At 42.7% G+C, this 20,588-nt stretch overlaps 1 protein-coding gene and 1 long non-coding RNA gene across 3 annotated transcripts in view; one reads left to right on the top strand and one right to left on the bottom strand.

Moving 5' to 3' along the window:
• Positions 1 to 20,588, bottom strand: part of LOC135321023 (uncharacterized) — a 92,331-nt gene that overhangs the window by 19,817 nt on the left and 51,926 nt on the right. The gene's annotated exons all lie outside the window — the stretch shown is intronic.
• Positions 1 to 20,588, top strand: part of GLRA1 (glycine receptor alpha 1) — an 80,408-nt gene that overhangs the window by 15,447 nt on the left and 44,373 nt on the right. For both annotated transcript variants that reach the window (XM_064484472.1, XM_010987271.3), the window contains exon 2: positions 17,851 to 17,978. In XM_064484472.1, coding sequence (XP_064340542.1) covers positions 17,851 to 17,978 — 128 coding nt within the window. The remainder of the gene's footprint in view (positions 1 to 17,850; positions 17,979 to 20,588) is intronic.

The raw sequence follows: 20,588 nt of genomic DNA, 5'->3' as shown, positions 1-20,588 counted from the left end.
ATAAATACATGAGTAATTAAATAAAAAATAAGAATTCAAAGAAAAAGAATTAAAAATATATAAATAAAAGACAACCTGTACCAGGTAGGGAAAAAAAGACATTGGGAGAGATCTGAACCAGTGCCTAGGTGATGAGTATCCTCCAGGTAAAAATGAGCTTGGAAGCTGAGACTGCTGGGTGTTTTTGGAGGAACTTTTGTTAGCAAATGGAAGATGCTTTTCCAACTGAAGTCACTGTGCTGAAAGCAAAATGTCATTGGAAAACGGGAGGCCAGAGTTACACTGTAGACTTAGGTCTTAAGAACAAAGTGGTATATAGAATATATTTTCATCAGGGTAACTGGAGCCCTACCCAATTCTATATGTAATTTTATAAAAATCCTCCTGGTCATTAAAAAAAAAAGAGAGGGAAGAATTATCTGATCCAATCCTTTCAATGCCCAGGGAGGAACAGAGGCCAGAGGGGAAAATCAACAATGAATTTATGCCCAACAATGAATTAATGCCCAGCCCATACAAGGACTGAGGCCTCTAAGTCTCTTATCACCATGACAATTTTCCCTAAAATTTAGTTATTATTTCCACTGATAGTAAGCAACATAAATTTCAATGGTACAGGATAATTTTATTTTACTTATCATAAATTTTATTTTACTAAGTAGTAGAATTTACCTATTTCATTATAATACTGAGAGTTTATTTTAAGCTAAAAAAGTCAAATTAAAAGTAAATTAATTAACAGTATATGAATTGGGCAAAACTCATCATATGATATGCAAGTGATTTGGGTTTGGAGAATACTGTACTCTACTATTCCATCTTGGACATTGCCAGTGTATTCAGTGGAAAAATACTAGAAGGACTTGTGAAGTTGGGTCAGTTCTAAGCAAGGCCTAACTTTACCTTTAAATCCCAAAACCTTCTCAGGTGAATCACAGACATGGTCTGCTATTTGAATTGAAATAGTTGTTTAAAAGATTTGGGGGGTAAGTAGGCACATTCTGCAAGCAGAGCACAGTGGGGATGAGGTCACCAACAAGTGTCTAAGCTACATTCATAGTTTTCCATTCCCTTATGTTAGAATGACATCTGTGACTCCCAACCCTTTGCCTTACAGATATGAATTCCTCTAAATAATAATATTTATAATTAATAATATTATACATAACATGTATTTAGAACCTACTCTACTCCAGGAACTTCTCTAAAAGTTTGATAGGCATTAACTATTTAATCTGGGGGGAGGGTATAGCTCACACAGTAGAGCACATGCTTAGCAAGCTCCAAAGTCCTGGGTTCAGTCTCCAGTACTCCCTTTAATAATAAATAAACCTAATTACCTTCCCCACCAAAATAAAATAATTAAATAATACAATAATAAATTTTTTAAAAACTATTTAATCTTTATGGCAATCCTTTGAAGTGGGTACTATTATCATCCCCATTCCGTGGATGAGGAGACTAAGGCAGTGATCTCCCAAACCCGGATGCCTGTAGGCCACCTTGCTCATCCAGCTCAAAGTCTTCATATGCAGAAAGACATTGTACATACCTCTCCAAAGATGTGGTGGGGCAGGATGGAGGGAGTAGAGTCTGTGACAAAGAAAATTAAGAGGCTCACTCCAAATCACAGCCTTTCCCCATGAGGAAGGGAGGTGAAGGAGAACTTGACAAAACACTTCCCCTCAGTTCTGCTACCCAAGGGCCTGATTTTCTTTCCATCTATCACCATAGAATTCATGAAGAGACGAAAGAAAATAAATGACACTGGGCAAGAAATAAAAAGGGGGAAAAATAAGAAGGGGGAGGAAAAAGTGGGAGGCGAGCAGAATAATAAAGAAGAAAGAGCACTCAGCTCAAATCTGCTCTGGGTTTGGACAAGGACCCACTGTGGCGGTCTCTTTCTCTCTCTGGGCCACAGTATTCTCATCTGTAAAGTGGATGAGTGGACTGTACTAAAGGACTTTGAAAATCTCTCTCAGCTCCATCATTCTAGAATTCATAAACAAATGAAGGGAAAGGAAGAAGGCAGAGGACCAGAAGGGAAGAGAAATGTTGGTAGGAAGATGCAAATGCTAAAGAAGAATAACGAAAGGAGGAGGAAACAAGAGAAGAAAGGAAGGCATTTCCGAAAGTAGGTGGAATCTGTTTATTTTGTTGAAAGAGGAGAAGGAAGGACTTTCACATCAAGAATTAACAACAATAAAAGCTTTATTCTCAGGCAGCCAACTCTGTACCTCCCACCCATGAGAGTCATTGCTAATGCTGGTGATGGCCATGGCTGATGTTGGTGTGGGCCAAGGCAGATGCTGGTAAGGGTCATGGCAGATGTTGGTGGGGACCATGACTGATATCTGAAGAACAAGAGCCTGAAGAGAGCCCTAAAGGGAGGGAAGATGTTGCCTTGTTTTCTGTGTCTAGAAAGGAGGGGCAGCCCCTTCTCTGGGTCTGGCAACAAGCAACAATGATTAACATATTCCTAGGTTCTGAGAGATGTCCTGGGGAAATGATTAGAGAATATGACCAAAGGAGCTACAACTGCAACATTACTAACTTGTGCCCTTGAGGATGCAATCCTGAGAACCATTAAACAGAGAAAATCCCAGGCCAGAAAGAGATCTTCCAAGGTCATCTTTTCCAGCCTCCTGCCACTAAACATCCCTTCCCTAACTGCCCTGTGCCAAAGGACTTAGCACAGAATGGCACTCAGCCATATTCTCTAATCTTTTCATAGTCATCTGAGCCATCCTAGGCATTGGCGCTCCTGAAGACAAAAAGAGTGCCTCCAATTGATTGACTATACCTTTAATCCATATGGCACGGTGCTAGGCATACAATGGGCTCTCCAAACTCATCTGATGATGGATCAATAGGCAAAGTGATTCTAATCTCTCTCTCTCAATAATATCTGTTCTGTTGCTTAACATTTCAGTTTAAGCATCCTTCCTTTGGTTTACTCCACTGCCCCTGTTCCAAAGTCCGAACTGTCATTTGCCTAAGGGGACAGAACCTGGCAGATACCTGCCTCTGCAGAAGTGAGGTAGATTACCCACTCTGCAGGTGGCATCTCCAAATCTGGAATTGACCTCAAGGAAGAAATGAACAGATAGGGTCACTATATAAAAGCACAGGTGCAAGTAAATTTTTAAAAAGGCCATAGACAATTGTTCACTTAACATATAATGAGCCACTTCTGTATACTAGGTTCTTGGCTAAACAATTTATCTGAATTTTTTACTCTTCCAACAAATCTAAATTTAGAATTAAGGGTTCCCCATTTACAGATAAAGAAACCGAGGCTCCAAGAGGTTAAGGAACTTTCAAGGTCATACAAGTAAGTAGTAAATTTATAATTCTAACCCACTCCTCAGCTGGCTCATCCTTACAATATGCCACTAAGAGTTCAGCCTATAAGTGAACATGTCTAGAGACAAGAAACTCATCTCCTTAGGCAGCCTCTTCCATTACTGGGTAACTCTAATGGTCGAAGTATTCTTTACTCACATTATCAGACAGCCACCTCCTTCTCTGAAAGTCCTACCTGCTTCCCTGGTCATGTGGAACAAGTCAGTGGGCTACAGAAGGTACCTAAACTATAGAATCAGAAAGATCTGATTCGATTCCTACCCTACCACCTACTAGCCATTAACTTTCAACCAAGTCACTTCTGCCATCTGTGCCTTGGTTGCTTCGTCTGAACAACAGAAACACAAGTATGTACCTCATACAGTGTTTTGGAGAAGAAATAAGTAATATTTGCAAAGGGCTTAATTCAGTGCCTGGCAAATAGTAAACATCCAAGAATATTATTTTACTAAGTTGAGTCCCTCTTCCCCATGACAGCCCTACAGAGATTTGTAAAAAATGATCTCTCTGTCTATGTTTTCTCTGAGCCAAACACCCACAGAGTCTTTAATTATTCCTTACAGGTCAACTTCAAGTTTGTTTACCAGCCCAGTTCTTTTCTGGACCAGCACCAACCTGTTAATGTCCCTCTTAAGATGAGGACCTACGATGGAATACAATAAATTAGCCAGGATTTGAAGTACAGCCCACATCCAGTATTTCCTGCCGTATCTGCCTGTTTTAGTCTTTAGGCTTTTCTGAAGTTTTTCAGAATTAGTAGGTGTAACCTAGACTGACATAAAATCTTAGTGAAGAATATTTGAATCTTACAAGCAGAAATTTTTATTTTTATCTGTAATAATGGCTGACATACTAAGTGGTTTCTACCCAGCATGCATTAACCCTTGACATGTATTTTTTCAACCCCAGCAATCCTAGGAGTACTATTATTACCATTATTTTACTGAAAAAGAAAATCACCACAGATTTGAAGCAATTAAGTGACTTGCCCAAGATCACACAGCCATGTGGCAGAATCAGATTTTAGTTGACCACGCTATCCCACCTCTCTTTTCAAGCATTTATGGGGTGTTTATTATCTGTAAGTACTTTCAGAGATAAAAATGGAATATGACACAGACAGAAGACATAGGCAGGGCAATTTAATAGAAAAGGAAGTGTATCACACCCAGCTACATAGGACTTCTGAACTACACTGTCACAAAGATCTCTCCTTCTCCCCTCCAGCACAGTCAAACATCTATGGCTTTTTGGGCCATCTGAGTTTCTGGGGGAAAAGAGAAAAGCACTCATTTCTCTTCTTCAGCTTTCACTGCTCACCACTGCCTTCAGCCCTTGCTCCTAGCAGACGCCGCCTTATGAAGAATTCATTTTCAGTGAGGAGCCAAGCTGCTGGTACTAGGGTGGGGAAGGGCCCCCTTACACCGGTAAAGCCTTTCTGCCTTAGAAATAGCCGTACCCTTTGACTCAGCAATTTTGCTTCTAGGATATGAACAGGCGTTTATGATCAAGGGGGTTTTTTGCAGTATAAATTATAACAGCTAAAAATTGGAAATAATGTAAATGCCTATGAATAGAGGGATGGTTAAATGAATACTAACACAGCCACACACTGGCCTATGCAGTCATTTAAAACTGTATTTCTAAAGTAGCAAGAGAAAATGTTCATTTAGAATCTTCAGTAAAAAAAAAAAGGAAACAAAACTGACTGTAATCTATAGAAGCAAAAAAAAAAAAAAAACTAGAAGAAATTTACTAATATGTTAACAGTAGATAATGGAATTTCCAGGTAGGTTTTATTTTATTCTTTGAACCTCATTGTATTTTTCCACTGTGCATTTATTGCTTTAAGATCAGAGGGAAACATTATTTTTTTAAAGGGTGACAGAATCTGGTCTGAGGGCTGCCAGCCAGCTTGTGAAGAACAGTTTTTGCCAATGGACAGTTTCCACCTGTGTAGCAGCAATTACTACCCCGTTACCATCAGATCATCTTAATCCTATTGATTGAAATGCCAAAGTAATTCTATTAATTTACTGCTTAAGCAATAAATTACTGAGAACACAGCGGAAGAATTCCCAGAGAGTACTGTGGTCCACTTCTAGGTGTGAGAGTGGGTGGTCCTTGTAGATTCAAGCGTAAAACACAAAGAAGCCTCTCGAAGTTTGTATATTCACCTCCCATCATAGAGCCTAGATCAAACAATGAAAATCTGAACCAATAACAATTGTATTGAACATTTACAATGTGCCAGGCCCCAAGGTAAGCACTACAGAAGAGTTATTTACTCTTTACCACAACCCTGTGAGTAGCAGAAACTCTTATTCATTTTACACATGCAGAAACACAGACAGACAGGATAAGCAACTTGTCCCAAGGCCGCACAGCTAGTAAACAGTAGAGCCTGGATTTGATGGCAGAATTCACATACTTCACCCTGGACCATGCTCCTGTTTCAGTCTAGAAATGTAGTACCTTATGCTTTCTTCAACATGACTTTAAACAGTGATTTATAAGTTAGGACAGGAGGGATCTGCACTCCATGGATGAAGAAACTGATGCTTCCATATAGTAAAGGACTTGCTCACCACCCACAGGAGCATCAAAACAGTCAAACTCATGACTTTTTTTTTCAATTGACATGTAGTCGATTCACAATGTTAGTTTCAGATGTACCGCAAAGCAATTCGGTTATACATACACATACATTTTTTTTTCAGATTCTTTTCCATTACAGCTCATTACAAGCAATTGAATATAGTTCCCTATGCTATACAGTAGGTCTTTATTGTTACTCTACACCCTCGGCATGGCCCATTTGCCTCTGAGACATGCAACAAGAAGCAGGAGGCAGTGGAATTTGGGCCTTCTGCTTGGGCCGCCTGTGAGCTACAGAAAAGTGACCCTGCCTGAGGATCCTGAAGGTACAGGATAGAAAATAAAGAAACCCCAGAAGCGATGACCCTTGCCATCCTTTCGCCATTGGCCCTCCTTCATCCTAAAACCAGGAAGAGGCACTAGCCACAGCACCTAATCCTTCTCTCATCATCCATCTACTTTGATTTCAGCTCATTAAGTCCCACAGGCTTCACTGACACAACTTCTCCTAAACTCTCCTCAGTAAATAGTCCTTATAGAAGCACAAAATAAACCGCAGAGGAGCAGGAACTTAATGCACAAGATCTTACTGTATAGCAAAGGGAACTATATTCAGTATCTTGTAGTAAGCTATAATGAAAAAGAATATGAAAAGAAATATATAATGTGTATAACTGAATCACCATGCTGTACACCAGAAATTAACACATTGTAACTCATTTTACTTCAATTTTTAAAAATATGAAAAGGAATATATATACATGTATAACTGAATCACTATGCTGTACATCAGAAATTAACACATTGTAAACAAACTATACTTTTTTTAAAAAATTGCGTATTCAAGTTGAGTGAGCTGTTTAACACATTTGAACAGCTTATCCAAAACATATGGCAAAATTCTACCTCAATTAATGTATCAACTCAGCTACCAAATTGCCTTGATTAAGTCATTTCACCTTTCTGAGCATCAGTTTCCTCACCTGAAAACTAGAGAAGGGTTGGATGAATTAGACAGGGAAATTTCTTGGCTCTGCGCATGGTGCCTAGAAAGTGATCATTGGGAGCCATCACCATTACTGTTACTTAATCCTCAGCCAATTTCCTCACCTATAAAATGGAAATGATCATCCCTATTGACATTACAAAGTCCTAATAGTCATTAATTTATAGCAGGTGCTCAATAAATGTCTTTTTTTAATGCACAAGATGTCTCGGTCCCATAATTCTGTGACTCTTCTACTCACTTCTTCCCTAAGAGGTTAGAACCTGCTGAGTGAGACAAGGAAGTTTCACCCCACTGAGCATAGCTGCAGCTCTGTCTTAAAGGATTCAGGGGAATCAAAAAAGGCTATTTAGAGCATCATTAGAGCCCTGGAGCCTCCGTAAAACTCTGTATTTGCATGCAGATATCCACTTCAACTAAACCTTCTTAGCTCACAGTTAAGTATTCTCTTTCTGAAGACTAGCCACTCAGTTTATTAAAGGCAGATGCAGATTTTAATACAAGTCACTTTTTCTATAAAGGTCATTTCTTCCTCAGTACCCTGTGATTGTTTTATTTTCTCAACATTCTCCTTTGAATCACAGTCTCTTGGATGCTTGAAGACCACACATATCCAAGTTTCACTCCTAAGAAAATCTGTTTTCTCTGGGATAAACAGCCCCATTTTGCTGATGCATTTCCTGTGGGTTAATTGCAACTTGGCTTGTATTTCTGCTATAGGTTTGAACTAGTGTAGATCTGGGAGGGAAAAGTGATACGTTTTTCTAATATCCCAGATATTCAAACACTTTATTGCCTTCACATAGATTTTCCTCTATTAATTTGGGAGTTGTTAGAAAACAAGGGTTGTGGCATATCCAGTACTGATATCCTTAAGAGAAAAAAACCGTGGGGTTAGGTGTATCTGGATAAGTTATTTAACCTCAATGAACCTCAATTTCCTCATGAGTAAAATGGGAGTAATGATATCCAACCCATAGGACTACATTCAGGATTAAATACAGGTCTTAGTGTAACATCTGATACTTTATAACCACTCAATAAGGGCTAACTGTTATTATTTTATTATTTATATCCTGCTCAATCATCTAGTACAATCTCTGACATATAGTAGGCACTTCATAATTATTTTAGATAATAAATAAGTAAACAAATGAATAAATCAGTGCTATCTCAAATGAGATGATGATTATCTAAAAATGCCTAGTGGATGAAAAAAAGCTACCTGACTTAAGAAGGGAAAGAGTTTATTCCCACAGCATCTTTAAGCATCATGACCTGTTGTCATTCAAATGACACCTTGCAGTTGGTAAAGGCAGGTGGTATTTTAAAGATAGGTGAAACTGAGACAGAGAAACATGAAATGAAAGACAAGAAGATGCCCCAACCCCTAGTCATGTTAGAACTCTGCCATCTGAGACCCTGAGATGGTCTCTTCACCCTTCAGTTGATCCTCAGTGTAATCACTTGTACGTGGAGATGCTGTCATGGGGGTGGCATGAGGATCAAATGAACTGTATCATATAAACCCAAAGTATTATTTGTGGAATGATCATCATCCTGTTCACAACCCATAATTTCCAATTCCCAGAGCCCCATGAATTCTCATTTATAGTTCCAAAGAGCCATAAAAACATTTCTATCATAAACCAGAGCAGCTCCTCAGAAGGACTTTACAAATCAGTATCACTTGGGAGAGTCAACACAATGTAGTGGTTAATAGTGTGGGCTTTAGAGACCAGCTGACTACTGGGCTCTGCCACTTATCAGCTACACGACCTCTGCTAAATTTCTGAAAATGCAAGCATCAGTTTCCTCATCTGTAAAATGGAGGTAGTGATGTCATCTTCATAGGATTGTTAAGATTAAATACAGTAACGTATGTAAAGTACCCAGCACACAGTAAGTACTTAGTGAATGGTAGCTATTACTATCATTAGCTATTATCATATCTTTATCTGTTTTTATCATATTACTATTTCTCCTCAATATTTATACTCCCAGATCTTTGCAACATCAAATGACCATTCCCTGCTGACCAATAAAATCTTTTTTCCCAAAACTTTTTGTCCAGAATCCCTGAGCTCCATTCTCCACAAAGACATACATTTCCAGTGAGATTTATCTTATTTAAAAGTAAGCTTCAATGAAGGTAATGAGAGTGATTTGCTCTCCTGTCCAACTTGTGGGACACAAGCTGAAGCCACATGGCCTGCTAAGAGCTTTGAGCCAGGCAGAATGACCCCACTGTCCTGTTCTTCAGCACTCAAGCCGCTCAAGGATCCCCCCAAGTTCCTCACTGGGAATTCTCATCTGGGGGCTTCTTGATGCCCACGGGCTTAAGCCAAGAAATCTTTAACCAGGGAACCAGACTGTAGAAGGGCACTGAAGATCAGAGGCACAGGAAAACAACCCTAAGTGAGACATGTAGAGATAGTCAGTGCAAAGTGAGACAGCTGTAGAATTATAACTAGTGACCTAAGTGGTGAGAGATGTGAGTTTACGCACAGACACAGGTTTGACCTAGGACTCTGATCTGAGTCATTCTGGAGGGTGGAGGGTGTTGTAGATGCTCCTAAAATCAAAAAGGGATGGCTTCTTCTCCTATTCTCCTGCCTTGGATTTTCCCAGAGGACATCAGGTATTTTCCTCCAGGGAATGATTAAAAATATCAGGGTCAGAATTCGGACCTTTGTGACTCCAGTCAAATCATATCGCTGATAACAGGTACCTGCACAGCTAAGTTCAGCTTCCTCTTAGAGCCAGAAAGAAGCTGGCCAAAGTCATGCTTTCAGGGTCTTGTCTACATAACACCTGATTGCCTCAATTCTGAGGGAAAGGCAAGTTAGAGAGCTGTAGGTTGAGCTTTAACCAGAAAACACCAAGGGCTCCCATGATTCCAGCCTTGAAAGATGCACATAGGGTAAGAATAAGGGAGGTGAGGAAAAAGAAAACATCGACACAATTTAAGCAAATGAAGTGTGATATGCCACAGTTAGACAGTCAAGTCTCGTGCTCCTTAAGCCTTGACTATTTTATTTGTAAAATGGGGACAGACATCCCTACCTCTCAGGTTTCTGAAAGGATAAAATGAGCTAAAATATGTAATGTTGTTTCTTGCCACCTAACAATAAAGTAAAAATGAAGCTTTTTGGAAACAAAATGAGGTGCTGTGAGAGGTAGACACTCCCTCTCCAGGTGAATGCTTTTGATTACAGGTAATTCGACCCTAGACAGACTGGGTTTGAGGATCTATGATGCTCTAAGAGGGCAAGGACGAGGGTGAAGCATGTGAGACAATTTAAGGGGCACACAATTTAAGGAGGTGCTCACTCTCAGGGCTCTGCAAGTGCAATTCCACAACCCGGAGAGTAAGTGCCTCCTTAAATTTTGCCAGGTGCCGCATTCATCTCACCCTGCTTTGTGGGGATACCTAAAGCAGAAGAGTTAGTGGAGGGAGGCCATCCAGAGGGACAGACTGGAAGCAGTAATCAGGAGTATGAGACATCCCAAGAGAATCAGACTTCCCTAGGGGAAGGGGAAGAACCAGATGGAATCTCAAGGTTCCTTCCAGCTCTAAGGATCCAAGATTTTATCTTATTGCCAAAGAAAATTATGTTCAAATTCTTGTCCTTCTTACCCAGATAATGGCTCCTTATAAGAGGCAGATACAGCTGTAGGAAGTGGAATAGGAAGGGGGAAGGGGGCCTTGTTCCCTAAGATCCTGGGGAGAATTGGGCTCAGGGCGTGCCAACTGTGACATTCAGCTCCCAGGGGTGCTTAGCAGATCATGAAGTGAGACTAATAAAATGTCAGGCACTCCCGAGCCAGCCTAAGCCCCTTACTGCAATCAAATAAAATCGGAATTGCACAGCTGGCCAGGGGAAGCCAGCTGTTGACCTGAGGATGCAACCCAGGCAAAGCTGATAGTGACCCTTGCTGCACAACAAGCCCCAAGTCCCCGGGTGTCAGAGCCATGGACGGGAAACTGGATCGGCCCCTGAGGCCACCAGAGAGTTCCATTCGCACTCAGCCCCACCTCTTCCCAGGAGTCTCTCCATTCCTCTCCGAAGGACAGCCCGCAGGTAGAAGAAAGCTTTCTCCCCCATAATACACGATGTGGACACGGACAAATGTCAGGTCTTTCCAAAAGTGCTCAGAGGCAAAAATTTATAAAACTCACAAGAATTCTCTGATTCATGTCCTCACATCTGCCCAAATACTGCCTTCCTCCTCAGAACCACCATCACAGTCCAATTATGCCACCTAAGCTGGGTGGCAACCTCTTATAATCAATTACACGGATGGAGTCCAGTCCATCTGCTGAACTATGAACAACTAGAGGGCAGAGGCCATTCATCAACAAATGATTACTGACGGCTACTACCTGCCAGGCACAGAACGAGACAAACACAAACGCAGTCTATGTGAAGGGCTTTGTCTGTAGGCAGCGACTTATTTATCTGCCTTTCCCCCGCAGTCCCTTATTCGTAACGCTTAATAAATCAGAATCAGAGGATTGTGGAGCAAGAGGACCTGTAGAAATCAGAGGAGTCCTCACTCCACAATCCGGTCCCTTGACAGAGACTGATCATTTCTCTGGCTACATTTCTCTGCTGGGTCAAGCCCCAGAACCCTCCTCTGAGCAACCACTTAAAACTGTTCACCATGCCTGATCTAATCCAAAACTTCCATTTCACAGATAAGGAAACTGGGGACCATCTAGGAAAAAGAATTAGCCCAAGACCAGAGAGGACATTAGATACAGATCCAAGACTATTTAGCCAAGACCCGGATTTCCCAGTCCCACCATCATGTTTTTCCCTCTATCCCACAGTGCCCTTTATAATTGTGTATTAAGTAAATACCCATGGAAACAGAGACCGACCTTCTTCAAACAACATCTGACTAGTGGACTTGGTATTTTCTGCATGGAATAAATACCAGCTTGTTAGATTACCTCCCTGCCAAGGCAAAGGGGATGATGTGGCCCAAGTCAGAGGACACGCTGCCTGGAAACCAACTGGACACCCACCATTTGGAGGCATCTTTGAAGAGCACATTTCCCAACCTTGGCCAGGCCGCAAGTCAATTTAAACAGAGATCAGCTAAGAAATCAGGATGTTAAAGGCATTGGGAAGGGACAATCTTCCTTAACTTTCAGACCCACCATAAGGACAAAGAACGGGGGCACCAATCCTTGCTGTTCCCAGCCTTGCAGACTCGGTGCTCCATCCTCAACTGTTATCACTGTCCCTTCTCTCTCTCTCTCCATCCCTCTCTTTCACTGCCCCTTCACTCCCTCACCCACACACTAAACTTCTTTCAATTCTCCAAGTCCTCTCTCACCTCTACACTTTACACATGCTGTCCCTTCTACTCAAAACACTCTTCCTTCCCTACCCAACCTTCAAGGTTTGCTGTAAAAACCACTTTCTCCACAAAGCCTCTTTGAAACCCCCCACACCCCCACCAAGTGTCGTTGAGCACTCGTCCTCTGTGTTCACTGACTTCCTCGATTATAGCACTGGCCATACCTCAAACACCTTCACTTTTCCCTTCCTTTCTCCTACCGCCTCCCTTTCTGTCTCAATCTGTGCCTCCAACTTCCTCCTCCAGCCCTATGCATCCCTCCCTCAGCTATCCCCAGCCTCTGAGATCCTACTCTGCCCCTCCCTTTGTCCTTCCTCCCCTTTTCCCACCCCTGACCTTCTGACTTCTCTGCCCACTGTGAACTCAGGAGATGGGATCTGCTGGGCAGACCCTCTCTGCTAACTCTGAGTGGCCCATGGGGGTGTGGTGCCTCGAAGGGTGGGACTGAAACTGTTTCTCCCTGGTCTCATGGCCAACCCCAGCTCACTGGAAATTCAGATTGACAGCTTCATATTGATTTCCTATTTCCAATTGATGCTGCAACTGGAGAATGAGAATCTGAGCATTGATCTGGCCTGTCTTCCAGCAAGTCCCTGAGAAATGAGTTGTGCCACTGAAGAGAAATGTTGAAATGAGAAGGGGAAGAAGCCAGACACAAACACACTCACATCCCCTGCCCCCAGACAAATTCAGATCCCAAGACCAGATGTGCAAAGAAGAAAAAAAGAGAGATGGAATATTATAAACTAATAAAATGATGCTTAGGGCCAGAAGGACTCAGAGATTATTCTAATCCCCTCATTTCATAGCTTGGGAAACTGAAAGCTGAATAGGAAAGCGATTCCCCAAAGGTCACATAGCACCCCCTTCACTATGTCACCCTGTGGAACCCCACTCCTGGACCTCTCCATGGTCTCTGTCATTAGGAGTCAAAACTGAGGTCCTTTAAGTACCAATCTCTTAGTGTGACAAATGCCCCAACTAAAAGGTGAGAGCGAGTTCGAGGCTCTGCCCAGTCTGCGCAGCCATCGCTGTAAGCCTTCTCAGCGAGGGACAGAAGAACACTTGGTCCCGGGAGACCTCCCGATCTTTCTGAAAATTACTATTAATCAAATCTGTCTAAACCAAGTCTGATTCACCACATTACATTGCAGTAATCCCTGAAACAATTTGCATCATTTCCACGTACTTTCATAGGGTCAGCAAATCCTAACAATCCTGTGTTTCATTTCCCAGACTCATTCCCAGTTTCTCTGTGCTCACCGTCTACAAGCAAAGACTTAAGCTCACCAGAAGCCATGGCTCCCATGGGCATGGAGGGCCCCTTGCTGCATATTTTCTCTGCACAGAAGGACAAAGCACAGATTTACTAGGGGGGGCCCTGGAAATAATTTCATGCAAAATATGCTGTCTAAACATAGATGGACGTGTACAATGATTATCAAGTGGATGGGCATAGCTATTTTGACATTAAAATGGAGGATTTATTTGAAAAAGAATTAGAGAAATTTTAGAATTAGAGTAAGGGATGGGGGATGATTTTAGGTGGTTCAACACACAATAATGTAGAATTCTTATTTCAGTCCTCATCATCGCAAGAGGAAAGTCTCAGTTCAGTGTTACTATGTCTCTAAGACCTTTCCAACACTTGTGATCTTCCTTGGGAACTTAGGGCAGTTCTCAGACTCAGAACGTCGGCCAGCAATAGTATATAACTAGGATTTTAAATTCTTCTCTTTCTCTTTCTCTTTCATTGTATTCACTGTTATCCTGTGTCATGGCAAGTAATTCTGATGTTTCATTTGTCAAGAGTGAAACACAAAATTTCCTTTCTTAAAAAAGAAGTGAGACAATTCAATGAAAACTTTTCAGTGATTATCAGTAGAGGTGGGACGGGAACAGGGCAAAAATTGTGAACGTGCTATCCAGGAAACTGGTACATGATACACAGCAAAGATTTGACTAGAGAATTTCAAAATTTCCAAGAATTTTGCTATGAATCACCTGACAAAACAGAGGATCATTTAATAAGTCACAACTATTTCTTCCCCATTTTTAAGCGTGGTCAATTCAGAGTTGTGTATATGGAGATGGTTGGAAGTTGGACACATGTCTTTTTTACCTCCAACCCCTAATTATTCCTTCCTGCCCTTTCCCCTTTGATAACCATAGTTTGTTTTCTGTGGGAAGTTACACACATGTTTTGATTTTCTTGGATCTAACAATATAACAAGCTTCAAAAACAATAGTAATATTAGCTACAATCATGATTTATACTCTTCACAGTTTACAAAAGGTTTTCTTACACATTTGTAGCATTTGGATGAGGCAAGACTTGAAAATTGGAGTTCTAATCCTTTCTCTCACTCAAGTGCTGTGTGACCTGAGGCCAGTTACTTAACCTCTCAGCATCTCCATTTCCTCCAGTTCAGCTCACCATGCAAGGGTTGTTAGGGAGTCAGTGGCCAGGTGATCAGACTGTAAATGCCTTGCTGCAGACGTGCTAGGATACCTGGAAGATGCTTCAGCTTTGGGGAGGATTCAGGTATTAAATGGCACATTTTGCTAATAGCAAATGGTAGGGGGGATAATTTGGGGGCGAATTCATTCTCTCCTTGTATCACCTAATAGGATTCACGTTTATGAAAGAGACCTAAGGGCCAGAGATGGCTTACGCTATAGTAACCACTGGGAGGGAATACTACGTTCCCAAATCGTGTTATCTGAGAGGAGGACCTGCAGAGAGAACAGGAGCTTATGAGAGCTTCATAACTGCCACTCCTAGAGTGGTTCGAGAAGTGAATTATAGCAGCAGAAAAGTCATAAATCACCAGCTGCGATCTGTGGTTCTGTTTGTCACACTAGAGCTGCACACCAGCTGTGAGTCTGGTGCTGAATGGAGAAAAGTCTGGGACAGTGGTACCAGCTGTGGGTCACGGAAGGCATCTGGCAGGACTTCCCAGTCATGTGGGGACTATGGGGCAGCTGAAAGCAGCAGAGAGCCCAAAAGAAGCCTCCAGAGTGGCTCTCAACTACTTCAAAGACACACACGTGCACATGCACATGCACATGCACATGCACACGCACATGGCAAGAAAAGAGCAAGACAATACATTGAGTGCCTGTTATGTATCAAGAACCGTCCTTGGCACTTTTTTAACATGTGCTAGCTCAGTTACTCCTTGTGCAAAACTTATTTGATATAGCAGGCAACCAAAGTTCAGAGAGGTTAGGTAACTTCACCATGGTCACACAGCTAGTAAATGGAGACAAGTCTGATATAAAATCATCTGTTCTTTTCACTCTTTTCAAACTATTCTATATTACATCTCACAGGACATTTCAATAACACACACATGCAACAGACACACCATATACATGCCTTGTGAAAGACATTTCAGGCTTTCACACCCTATACCCTGTGTATACATACATGCTGCATGTACACACAAAAATGCCCAAGCTAAATCCCATGCTTAACAAACACTTGGACATGAATATGGTCTTCACATTTTTGTATATCCAAATCTATGTACCACAATCCACTATACATCCACAAACATTCCTGTGCACACCCTAGTCCTCATACACATCCATCTATTTGCACATGTAACACGCATATACTTCACACAGAGAAATCTACCCACATCACACAAACTCACAAACATCCATAGTCACACAGGTAGAAACAGTATAATTCATTTATCCCTCATATCGTCCATCAAAACGAGCTCTTCAGGATACGAACAAGGAATCTTCAGATTACTAAGCATGAGTGTCTAAAAATCCTAGAATACCTTCTGAATCTTCAAAGGAATAACAGATGACTTTCACCCTTTTTCATTAGTGAGTATAATAGTCTAATAATTTTTAAATTGTTAATCCAAACATGAATATTTATGAATACTTCCTACAAATCAGGACATTTGATTAATTAAAGTAGCACGTTATTCATTCATTCGTTCACTGTACAGTTACTGAGCACCAGTTATGTGTGAGACCCACCATGATAGACAACAGTAGGAGATTAAATAGACAAGCAATCAAGAAATATAACCACCATGATTCATGGTCTCGGAACTCAAACGCAAGTAGCGACAGGACAAAGTAGCATGGCCGTGACACGTGCATGACTTGAAAGGACTGGGTGAGTGACGGGATGTGGGAGAGCATGAGAAAACATAAGTGCCACCTGGGAAACTGCGGTCTGGAGGAGCAAACTTGGGAAGGAAGCTGTGGCCTTCAGTTTGGAATGAACTTGAGGCAAGGCAGGACATCGAGGTGGACGTGCCCTCCAGGTGGTTTGCAAATGAAGAAAGGGGAAAGCCAGGGTGGAGGCAGGAACTTGAGAGCCATCCACTAGAGAGGCTCCCTTAAACAGTCACAATTCCGAGATCAGAAAAGGGGCCAAGGCAAAGAACAAGGGAGGTCTTCCAAGTCCTTGGGGAGCATGGCATCCTACCTGGCTGGGTGACAGCAACTCTCCTTTTATGCAACACATGCGCATCTCTCTGTATGCACACTTCCTCCAACTTCCCAGCCCAGAAGCACACAGCAGGGCTGCACTCGCTTCCAGCCTGCTCCAGGGTATAATTTTCAGGACCAGGGAAGCTCAGTTGCCCAAGGCAACACAAATGATTGCTCTTTAACCCTTAAGCTTCCAATCTTGACTCTTCTAGAAATCTGCATGCCTTTGAGAGTGTGGCAGGGGAAGGGCCACATCAGTAACCCATACTACGGTGTGAATGAAGACCTGGAACTACTTTGTTGTGGGAGAGGGGTGGCAGAAACAATGTGAAGCATCCCCAGCGGTTTGATGCCAAATCCCCCAATTCTTGATACACTGAGGGAAGCTACCACTGATTTACCCTGGGACCTATGTCAGATTCTTCTTGCGCTGTGCCTCAGTTCTCCTAACTGAGCATTTTTGAAAGTGCATGAGATAGTCCCATTAGAAAAGGCACCTAAGCTTGTAGAAGTTTCTGAGAAGACCTGAGGTAAAGACACCTGATTAAATTTGTGAGCCCAAATGCATTTGACTTTGGCATCTTAAAAAAAAAAATTAGTAACTGATTCTAAAGAGAAACTTTGCGGAAAGGCTGGACTGTTTGATCTCTAAGATTCTTCTGGGCTGCACTGTTCTACGAACCTGTTAAATTGCTGGCACCCAAAACTCAGGTCTGGGCCAAGTGGGAGGTTAACCCTTCAATCTCCTCTCCCAAGGAAACCAGCAGCTAAGTGTGACCAAAACCTTACAGATGCAGCCTTAGAAGAGTCCCCGGCTTCTCAGCATCAATCAGACACCCAGCTACCCTCCAGGATCCCCGGCTGGCTGATACTTGGGCTGAGTAAACCTCATGAAGGACCTATATCACCCATTTCTCAGGCCAAGAACATTCTATGGTTCTTAGGGCTGGGCAGTCAACAGGGGCTGAGTGAGGCTGGGGCCTGACCACCGCGTGAGAAAGGGCCGTCACTAACCCTCTGCTTTCTCTCTCCTTTCTTAGCCTTGCTGCTTCTAAGGAGGCTGAAGCCGCCCGCTCCGCATCCAAGCCCATGTCACCCTCAGATTTCCTGGATAAGCTCATGGGGAGAACCTCTGGATACGATGCCAGGATCAGACCCAATTTTAAAGGTAGATAAACATGCATCCCAGGGCCCCAGAGATCTGTTTTCCTAGACTATGGAAGCAAGCAGCATGAAATTATATACAGACGGTAAATACAGGGTATAAATTCCATTACTCTTCCCTCTACCTGAAGCAAATATTGTGAGTCAGTTGGCCAAGAACAAACAAATCCTCAGAGTCCAACTCACAGTATCTCTAGTTGCCAGAGTCAGTATATGAATTACAGCAATTTGCAAGCTCTGGTTTAATGGACAAGACATTACCATGGAAAGTGGAGAAATGGGTTCAAGTTTTGCTTCGGGCACAAACTTACTTTCTGAGCTTGGAGAAGCCTCTTCCTTCCTCTGGGCCTCAGTCTCCTCATCTCTGCATGGATAGAGTTGGACATCTCTGCAGTTTTTAAACTATGCTTCATGGAGTTCTAGGACCTCCACCCTGGGTCCCAAAAGGGAGAAACAGAGGCTAAGATGAGCAAGTCCACCTTTGCTTCTCTCCTAATCAGCTCCACTTTTATTTGTCTTAGATGAGATGTTTCCAACTAAAATTCATCCACTGAAAGCACCTCCTAGGTTAACAAATAATTTTGAAACGGTCTAGCCTCATCAGAGTCACAATTTCAAATGCCTGGTAAGGCAACAGGGAGTGGGTGGAGACTATGGAGAAATAGAAATGAAGGCCCCTTGAAAGCGGGTGCTTTTCCTTAGCTCCAGCCCGTAGTTACTCTAGAGGAATGTGGGCCTTGTGTTGCCAGATCATCCAGAATTCCCAGGGGAGCCAGAAATCACTATTTATGCAAAACTGCTTGATTCCTAAAACCTGTAAATTCCAGGGTTGGGTATAGCTCAGTGGTGGAGCACATGCTTAGCATGCACAAAGTCCTGGGTTCTATTCCCAGGACTTCCATTTTAAAAAAGTAAATTCAAGTAAAACATGTTTGTGAACCAGCCTTTTGTGTAGCCAGTTTACAAACCATACCTGAAGGGATCTGAGAAGTTTCTTTCAGCTCGCAGTCCTATGAGATCTTAATGTCTCATAACAAGAGGGGGCCAGTTCCCTTTGTCTACTGATGCTTTAGGAGGTGGTAACCACCTCTAACTGCCGAGCAGGTTTCTGCAGGCCCAGTGTTAAGGACTTCCTTGGGACCCTGAGCACCCCAACCTTCCTCCCAGCACCCCTGCAAAAATCTTATCTCAAAGACGCACAGCCAACCTCCTAATCAATTCTTGATTCCAGATGCCCTTCCTCACTGCTCCTTTTGGCTCAAGTCCAAGACCAAACAAGGGATGTGACAGCTGGTTACAGCTTCCTAACATCAGCTCAGTCAGCCCTCCTCCCCACTTTGTTCTCCAAGTCCCCTTTTCAGAGTGCTCTGCAACTAGAAAATTGGGAGATGCACTGAGCTTTGCTTGGGGGCCCGCCTCCCACCTCTGTTTACCTCAAGGTGCTTCTGCTCCCCCACCACCTTGCTTCGGAGACCACTAACTTCCAAGATTATTAGCATAAACTTTCTTCCCTCAAGGACAGGTAAGTCAGTACCCAAGCCCTTCACCCGGGTCACAGTCTTAAACACCCAGAAGGCCAGGCAGGATGGTACATGACTGAAACAGGATGGGGATAAGCAAAGAAAACCAGAAACCACACTCCTGTAGGGGCTGCCACTTCCCAAGCCCTGCCCAGAGCTGCCAGGTAGGAATGCAGGCCTTCCAAGATAAGGCCTAAGTCTGAGATTTTGTGTTAAATCTTCCTAGTTGGCAGCTAAATCACATCTTGTAGAAACACCATTGGTCAAGTCAAACACACCAGAAAACTGATCACCTGCTTGCATCCACTACCCCTCTCAGTTTCAGGAATTTCGGCACGCTGCGCCCCCTGGTGGGACTTCTTGGAACTCCCGTCTGAGTAGACTATCTTGGTCTTGCTCTCCTGAGAAAGGAGACTCACTTATTGAACGTGGGTGCGTCCTGGGTTCATGTGTTAGTTATCTTCTGTGCATACTACTGGACTTGGCACAAAGAAGGGCCTCAATAAGCCTGTCATAAGTGAATAAATGAACAAATTACTCCAAAGATGTGCTAAGTAGAGCAGTTAAGTGACTTTCCCAGGTCACACTGGCAACCAAGACTGGGGACTTTAACGCAGCTAGCTACTCTGACTCAATTCTCTGTCTAATGCTAGTGATTTATTTATTTGCTTATTTCCTGATTCATTCATTTATTTACTTACTCACTTAGCAGTGGACATCTTTAAGAGAGAGAATTTCACGCAGACTATAAAACCATTGATTATGGGTCCTTCCCCCCTCCTCTACAACCTTACTCAAAACACTTGAGCCCCAAATCTACAGGACTAGATAACCTCTTAGGCCTCTCACAACCTGTGCTAGCTCTAACCCCTTCAGTCCCCTAGGACTTGGGCTCTGAGCACAGTGCAGCTTTGGAGGGGGGGGTGCGGGGAGGTAATTATTATTATTTTTTTTTTCTGGTGGAGGTACTGGGGATTGAATCCAGGACCTCATGCATACTAAGCATGTGCTCTACCACTGAGCTGTACCTTCTCCTTGAGGTGCAGCTTCTTGGAACCCCACCCCAGGGCTGGGAAGCAAGATTGCTCTACTCT

This window comes from Camelus dromedarius, chromosome 3, assembly GCF_036321535.1.
Source record: "Camelus dromedarius isolate mCamDro1 chromosome 3, mCamDro1.pat, whole genome shotgun sequence".
Lineage (NCBI taxonomy): Eukaryota > Metazoa > Chordata > Mammalia > Artiodactyla > Camelidae > Camelus > Camelus dromedarius.
This window is presented reverse-complemented; position numbering and strand designations above follow the sequence as displayed.